At 35.5% G+C, this 8,746-nt stretch overlaps 1 protein-coding gene across 1 annotated transcript; it reads right to left on the reverse strand.

Annotated features, from left to right (window-relative positions):
* Positions 1 to 200: 200 nt before the first annotated feature.
* LOC108669310 lies at positions 201 to 6,131 on the reverse strand. The gene is made up of 3 exons (XM_018156616.1): positions 5,943 to 6,131; positions 4,132 to 4,264; positions 201 to 1,294 (listed from the first exon to the last, which is right to left on the reverse strand). Exons 1-3 carry the CDS (start codon positions 6,129 to 6,131, stop codon positions 1,128 to 1,130), a joined length of 489 nt encoding a protein of 162 aa, XP_018012105.1. The 3' UTR covers positions 201 to 1,127.
* Positions 6,132 to 8,746: the final 2,615 nt, after the last annotated feature.

Genomic DNA, 8,746 nt, shown 5'->3' on the forward strand with positions numbered 1-8,746 from the left:
AATTCAATCGCGAGCTTAAAACTTTACAATATGAGTTGAATTCATATTGTGAAGTGCAGAAATAAATTATGATTATCCCATGCATAATTTTAACTTCAGCTCCGCGAAAAAAAATGATTTTGTCAAAAATGGTTCAATATGAGGATTATTTATTACAGGACTACGAATTATTTTCTACGCCTAAGAGAATAATATTTCAATTGAGTCCACGATAGCCTCTGCTCTTCAGTTCATGAATGATATTTATTGTAATTATTATTGCTTACTCCTTTAATATAAGCTGTAAATTATTGTACTCACCACGAATAAATGGAAATTCCATCTGATTGTGTTGTGGGATATAAATGTTATAACATTAGCCACGTTGATTAAATTGCTGGAGGAAGCAAAAGAACGAAATCAATAACCATTTAAAATGGAAATTCCATCTGATTACTTTGTAGGGATATAAATGAGTAGTTACAACCTTAGCCACGTTGATCAAATCGCTGGAGGAAGTAAAAGAACGAAATCAATAACCATTTAGGCTAACTTAAGTATGAACTCTGATAATAAAAATTAATTTAATTAAAAGTTCAAATGAGAACTTAAACAACAAGAAATAACCGTTAAACTCAATGTAAGATCAAAGTTTCTCAGAAAATTGGGTTTCAGCAGCCCATTCGGTGACAGAAAATATATCTTCAATAAGAGTATACGAAATAAATCGCAATGCCTGTCCAACACGGGAGTATATTTGAGACATAGTTACGGGTAGATAAAAGAAGCAATTAACCAATAAAATATACGAAATATGAAAATGAGAATGAAGCGAAAAAATCTTTTAACGCGGGAATAATGAATTAATGGGTTTTATTTTTATTGTCTACAAATTTACATATGATTATTCTTTCCTAGTTCATAGATTGACATTAGCTTCTATTCTCAACATCGATATATAATCATTCACTTAACTCATGAAGAACACATGAGGTAGAAATCATCCCACATGTGAAATTGGCCACAATTTCACAACCCGTTTGCCATTTCCATTCTACACGCAGTCCAATTTGAAGTTAACTGATGTAGGAAACGCCAATTAAAATACATACATTACGACATAGACTTAAATAATATAATTTAGTTCTTCAGCCGCAGCCGTTGGACGACCAAGGACGCTGGCCGAGCCAAAAATGTCGGTCCCGCAGCAGCAGAGCAACGGGCAGCGAGGCTGCAAGCAAGACGACCAATAACGATGAGCTTACAAAGGGGCTTCCGTCGTAGACACTTTGATGAACGGCCGCGTGATGTTGCCCTGCAACACGGAAATAAGTTGTGCGTGAAAGTTGGTCTGTGCGAGTATTCTGAGAGAAATAAGTTGTCAATAAGTTGTGCGTGAAAGTTGGTCTGTGCGAGTATTCTGAGAGAAATAAGTTGTCTGCGAAAGAACTTGGTCTGTGAGAGAGAGAAATAAGTTGTCTGCGAAAGAAGTTGGTTTATGCGAGGGAAAAATAAGTTGTCTGCGAAAGAAGTTGGTTTATGCGAGGGAAAAATAAGTTGTGCGTGAAAGAACTTGGTTTGTGCGAGAGAAATAAGTTGTGTGTGAAAGAAGAGAGAAATAAGTTGTGTGTGAAAGAAGTTGTCTGTGCGAGAGGAATAAGTTGTGCGTGAAAGAAGTTGGTCTGTGCGAGAGGAATAAGTTGTGCGTGAAAGAAGAGAGAAATAAGTTGTGTGTGAAAGAAGTTGGTCTTTGCGAGAGAAATAAGTTTTGTGTGAAAGAAGAGAGAAATAAGTTGTGTGTGAAAGAAGTTGGTCTGTGCGAGAGAAATAAGTTTTGCGTGAAAGAAGAGAGAAATAAGTTGTGTGTGAAAGAAGTTTGTCTGTGCGAGAGGAATAAGTTGTGCGTGAAAGTTGGTCTGTGCGAGAGAAATAAGTTGTGCGTGAAAGAAGTTGGTCTGTGTGAGAGAGAAATAAGTTGTGTGCGAAAGAACTTGGTCTGTGAGAGAGTGAAATAAGTTGTGTGTGGGAAATTAGTTGGTCTGTGCAAGAGGAATATAAATTGTTTGCGAAAGAAGTTGGTTTGTTAGAGAGAGAAATGAGTTATGTACGAAATTAGTTGGTTTGTGCGAGAGAAAAATAAGTTGTGTGTGAAAGTTTGTCTGTGCGATAGAGAAATAAGTTGTGTACGAAAGTAGTTGGTTTGCGCGAGAGGAATGAGTTGTGCGTGAAAGAAGCTGGTTTGTGCGAGAGAAATAAGTTTTGCGTGAAAGAAGTTAGTTAGTCTGTACGAGAGGAATGTGTTCTAGTTGAAATAAATTAGCCTCCACAAGAGAAATATGTTGTGCAAGAAGAAGGTAAGCCTGCAAAATAGAAATATGAGAAGTGTGTAAGGTGGCATCACTGTGACTTAATGAAAGTAATTTCTTCCTATTTCATGTATATAAATTCCTCTTCATTTATAAACTAGGAAGTGATTCGTCATATGTTATAATTGGATTGAAAATTTGAATCAATTTCATCCTTTCATACTTTTCAAAATTGAAAAAATTGAATCAGTATTTATAGAACATATGGAATCGCGTATTCAAGAGCTTGTTTAAAATAGATCGTTTGTCTTTCAAGTGACACTACTACAAAGTTGTAACGAAAAACCTGCCTTCTTGGGTAACAATTTGTTTCACAAATTATGAACCCCATCTGTTGGTACTTGAAACTAACTTCTGCAAGGAAAGTGAAGCTTGCTTTGTGCGTGAAATTTTATTTTCAGCTTCGAGGCACAGGACTGTGCGAGGGCCATAGCTGCTTCTGACAGAACTCGTTCAGCCACCAAAATAATGCACATCTGCAACTGCAGCTACAATGCGTAAATACCAGAAGATGCGACTTGGAAAATTCTATACAGTATGTATACATCAAAACCATATGTATAAATATATATTTCTGAAAATATGAATACATGACAACATATTAACTACATATGTTTGCAAAATGTTTCCGTGGAACTCGCTCAATCGGCTGCTAGATTGCTTCCCCTGAATGCGATTGGCATGATCATTCTTTTACTGCGACTCGAGAACATTCCATTAGTTTATTATTATATGCATCAAAACAACAAAATATAAGGCCAATTTTGCCATGAGAACTTCAAAGCTAAAAACAAAATTTCGGTTGGTGACCGTGTCTTGATAATAATAAGTATGCTCGAAGAATTCTAAGTTTTTCGACGCATGCAGGCTTAGAATTATTCAATCTATGGAACAAATTGGAACAACAATATTGTTGTAGGACGACAGTATCTTCACGTGTTTAAGGGAACAGATACTCCACAAAGCTTAGTAAAAATACGAAAATTTCTTGCTTTAGCTTCAGCAACAAATTTCAAATGAAATGCCAGAGCAGAGCGACATTTGAATATAAATGAGAAGCATTTGGCCCCGATTGCTCTGCCATCGCACGTGAGACGAAAATTTGAGGATTTCTCGGGATTTTTAAACGCGTGAGAGGATTTGATGGAGGAATATCGGATGAGCTTCATACACAAAGTCGTTTTAATGGCGAGGGAGAAATTTCGGACGCTTATTAATGCTTTCCAAAGCCCCTTAAAAGATCTAAAGAAGCCTCGAGCTCGATTATTTATTTCGGTAAGCTTGCATACAATATTTATATGATGCGTTTAGGTGCAGGATATACAAAAATTATCTGCAACTCTCATGGTAATAGATCTGCTAAATGGATGATCCATTACACAGGAAAAAACAACAGAAGAGGAAAATGTTGGGGAATTGCGATGAACTTGAAAAATTAATCAAATTTTATGAGAATGAAATTATTTAATGTTAATTGTCCGTGCGTCTCGTTCCATGAACAGCGATATGCCTGCGGCAAATTTACAGAATGTTATTCTGTACTTAAAGTTAATTTACAACAACATTTATAGCAATAAAAACTCAGCAGGATCTCAGCAGGATAGTGGCATCTCAGTAGGATACTGTTTTTAAAGGCCTCTACCTCACTTCAAATTGAGCTTCTCCCCTCGTGATACTATCCTCTCTTGTCAAATCTAATTTCGGGTTACAGCAAATTGCCGTTAAAGCTCTCAAATGTGAGTTACGAACACATTATCAACCCATGAATTTCACTATATTTACTCACCTCTCTGCACGTGGACCGTGACAACAGCTGTAGGTAAATCCGTGGGGCTGCATGAGTATTCACCGCTGTCGAGTTTCGTCTTCACCGCGGATATCATAAGACGACTTAGGGTTCTCGAGGCCATCTTCTCAGTCTGCTCGATGGACGACAACGCAACATAAGGAAGACGCAACACGAGTGCTGGTGTGCGCGGGCACTCATGTAGAAAATTAGGAACTGCAGAGTGCACAGGTTTACAAAGGCCTCTCCTCCCTCTGCGATTTGCGCACGTTGTCAGGCAGACATAATTTTGAAGACTTCATAGTCGCGAAAGATTGAAAACTAAAGGCTGGAAATTATGGGTACGTGTTTGTGTAAGAAAAATATAAGATTTTGTCTTCATGGACCGTAATAAAGACTAGAAGAAAATACGTACGTCCATCAGATGATGGAAGCAGTCAGGAAAATACGAAAAAATCGCGATAAAATGAAATATTAGTAAAACGTGAAATTCAATGTTAAAGTAGAAAGAGCATAAATAGGTATACAAAATTCAAAACAATTAAATATATTTTGAATTGCTAGTGTTGAAACCTCTAAACACGAACGGTTTAAACCTTTCGTAATTTATGTGGATTTCGTCACAAAATAAGATTTCAACGTATTTGAGTTTAGTATTGAAAATTTTGCCCCTAGAATCAGTTTTCACGATAATTTTGATGATATTTCAGCTTGTCACATTTTCTCTTGAACTTTTCATCCTATCTTTGATACACGGTTTGCTTATTACGAGCTAACCACTGACTATATCAGTATAACGGAACAACTTATTATTGAAGGCCTCTGCCATCGTACGTGAGACGAAAATTTAAGGATTTCTCAGGCTTAAGGTACAAAATCAAACATCTTCCCTAAATTACATTACCAAATGATATTATTATGCATTCTAAATACCATAGTAGAAATATGTTTTAGGAACTAATTAACTAAAACTGATGAAAAAATGTGTCCTCCAAATGTGTGATGAAATAATGGGAGATGAAAATTGAAAATTTTCATCAAACATTCATTAGTTTCATCACACATTGATGAAAATGTGTAATGAAAAAATGTGTCCACGCCGTTCTCACATGAGTTCTAATTCGGCTTTTCTTGCGCGAAAAAAATAAAACTCTAGAAATTCAGAAAAAATCAGTAAGAGGTGCTGATTTTGAGTTATTTATTTAAAAGGGCAATATGCCTCAATAAGAGAAAAGAATGAGTTGGTCAATGTCAGGAAAAAAATGTAACTGGGCGAAACTGCTCACATGTGCAGTGGTAAAAACTTTAGAACTTTAAAAGACAACGACACACGAATTTTTCTGAGTGTTAGACACTCGAGATGCAATGAAAAAGCGGATTTCAAAGTGACATGAATGATAAAAAAGACTTTAGTCACCTGCCTTTACTCGCGCGAAGCTTTATAAAATGCACACAACTGAAAGAATTGAGCATTAATTTAAAAAATTACATAACGACTTTGAAATAAGATAGTTGACAGCACTGCATCAATGCCTTATAATAGTGTTGGAGAAAAAACAACCTACCGAGAATTAATTGATGCGTATCACTAACTATCACTAACTTGAGACACGCTGCCATTTGTTACTCTTGATACTTCTATTTACAAATTAAATTTTGGTACATGAGATGGAAATAATGGCCATGAAATAATGGAAAATAATGGTTTTAATGGGATGTAGGTACATGAGATGTAGGTACATGAGATATAGGTACATGAGAGGTAGGTACATAAGATGTAGGTACATAAGATGCTGGTACAATGTACCCACCTGTACGGACACACCACCTCTCGGTGAGTTGTAGTCAAGCCGTTCAGTGCCACGGAACCAGAGTAGGTGTGCTGGAGCCCTGCGGTGGCGGTGGGTCACTAGACATGTGAGGGCAAGGACGCTACCCTCTTGTATGTAGCGCTCCCCTGGCCCCTCGATACGCACCGTTGGGGGAGAAGCTGTGACCATTTTCTCGATAGAGACAAGTACTGGATCTTAATTAAGGACTAAATCTTAAATTAATGTAACTCTGATGAAGCTAAGCTAATATTGTAAGAAGCAGATGTGACTCTCAGCGCATTGTAGAACATAAGTAACGTCGACACATGAACAATATATTTCTTTAATTATTGTAACTGTCATTGAATTATCACAAGAGGCAGCAGTAACATATATAACACAAGCGTCCATATATAAGTAATGCCCAAACATGAAATATATATTGTTTAAATTGTTGTTACTTTCATTGAATTATCATAAGAGGCAGCAGTGACATATATAACACAAGGGTCCATATCTAAGTATATATAATGCCCAAACATAAAATATATATTGTTTAAATTGTTGTAACTGTCATTGAATTATCATAAGAAGCAGCAGTGACACATATAACACAAGCGTCCATCTAAGTGATGCCCAAAAATAAACGATATATTGTTTAAATTGTTGTTACTTTAATTGAATTATCATAAGAGGCAGCCGTGACACATATAACACAAGCGTCCATATATAAGTAATGCCCAAACATGAAATATATATTGTTTTAATTGTTGTTACTTTAATTGAATTATCATAAAAGGCAGCAGTGACACATATAACACAAGCGTCCATCTAAATAATGCCCAAAAATGAACAATATGTTGTTTAAATTGTTGTTAATTTCATAGAATTATCATAAGATGCAGCAGTGACACATATAACACAAGCGTCCATCTAAATAATGCCCAAAAATGAACGATATATTGTTTAAATTGTTGTTACTTTAATTGAATTATCATAAGAGGCAGCAGTGACTCATCTAACACAAGCGTCCATCTAAATAATGCCCAAAAATGAACGATATATTGTTTAAATTGTTGTTACTTTCATTGAATGGTCCCGACGCTGTGCGAGGCAATACGCCTCATGGGAACAATAAGTCTCTCCGGCAGCAGTAAAGAGGATTCAAAGGGGGAGATATAAGTCCTAAAAATGTTCAAATTTGTGCCAGAGGAAGACAGAATAATTTTTGTCAAAAATTGGAAGTTAGAACTGTGCAATCATTTGGTATCGGTAAATCATTTTAACAAAGATAAATTGAAGCGCAATATTAGGTAAAATTAATACGTGGGAAGTTTTTGAAGTCTCCAAGTTTCGAGTTGCTGCTTTTACAAGTTTTAAATCTTATTTATGAAAAGTATTTCTTGTAATTATAAGTACTAAAGATGTGAGATAATTTCCGATAATAAATATTTTTTTATGTATGAAATTGATATCACTTTAATTGATAATTTTTATTTATGGGTTTAATCCTGCCAATTATTTAATGGTACAGTTGACCTATTTAAGAGCGATGAGATTTCATTTTAAACTCTCGATTGTTCCATTCGAGATATAATTTACATTTTTAAAGACTCCTGAAATTTTATTCTACGTAATTAATTCAATTCAGATTATCTTCACAATTAATTAACGTTTTCATAACTGCAAATTAAATTTTTTGCTGTACAATTAAGAAAAAAAATTATCATGAAACGAAAAGCATTCATGAAGCAACCCTTCACACGTTATTTTGTCTGTCATCATTCCCTATTTGCAGCGAGTTGTCACTATTTCTTTTCGAAANAAATTTTTAAAGCCCTGTTGTATCACTTGCGCTTTCAATGCTTGATTTATCTTCTAATTGTATAGCTGAGTAATCTCATGAGCTCTGAAGCACTTAAAACTTCACAAACATTTCCAACGACATTCAGATCCATTGAAATGACTTGTGACAATTCACTTGAATTTGAGATCAGAGGCAGCGTGGGGGAAAAATTAAGAAAATAAATTTAATTACAAAGGGAAAATACACAGCCTTTGTCGAGCAACAGAGTAACTTGATCTTTTGAAGAGAAATCAAATGAAGAATTGGCTCGACTTGCGTTCACTTCTTATGAATTGAGTTTAGCTTCAGCGCAATTAACTCACTCATCTCATTGAAAGCAAATCTAAGAGAAAGACATTCAATTTCTAAGACTTTCTAGCTTGTTGTTCGTAACGCATGTTTGAAGCACAAAATTAAAATTTTCTAAAACATTGTCATTGGAAGAATGAGTGAATTTTTATAATGCTCGTGCACGATATTTTTTCATCTCACCATGACCGCGCAGTGCATGCAAATTTAAAGATTATTTTGATGATAGTGTATAATAATATACGTATAAAGTGTATAATATTTGATGAATATATAATTTGGCAATATTCTAGTAACTGTAAAAAAGTGTAACTCAGTACTCACTGCAGTGAGTGACAGAGAGCGCATTTTCTCGTCGACGAAAACGTGAAGTCACGGACAGACAGACAGACAGACGGACGGACGGACATGACGAGCACAAAAGGGCATTTTTTCCATAAACGAGAAAATGCGCTAAAAAGAACAAGATCGTATTTTTTTGTCCTGATCATTGCACATGAGTCTCGATCACCTATAAAAACTAATTATAAGTTATAATTAATTTACTAAAGATCACCTACAGATATAGATATATATTTGACCCATCGAGATTGACGATAGCTGAGGCCCTCATTATCAAGAGCGAGTCTCCGGCTATCAACCTCCAAAC

This window comes from Hyalella azteca, unplaced genomic scaffold (assembly GCF_000764305.2).
Source record: "Hyalella azteca isolate HAZT.00-mixed unplaced genomic scaffold, Hazt_2.0.2 contig17332, whole genome shotgun sequence".
In the NCBI taxonomy this organism is placed as follows: domain Eukaryota; kingdom Metazoa; phylum Arthropoda; class Malacostraca; order Amphipoda; family Hyalellidae; genus Hyalella; species Hyalella azteca.

Bases quoted from the DNA above. Each gene is read 5' to 3' on its own strand.
- LOC108669310 (XM_018156616.1), bottom strand. From the start codon at position 6,131: ATGGTCACAGCTTCTCCCCCAACGGTGCGTATCGAGGGGCCAGGGGAG. The intron at 4,265-5,942 runs GTGGGTACATTG...TCCATCGAGCAG, and splicing joins GAGGTGGTGTGTCCGTACAG to ACTGAGAAGATGGCCTCGAG. The intron at 1,295-4,131 runs GTGAGTAAATAT...TCCGTGTTGCAG, and splicing joins CACGGTCCACGTGCAGAGAG to GGCAACATCACGCGGCCGTT.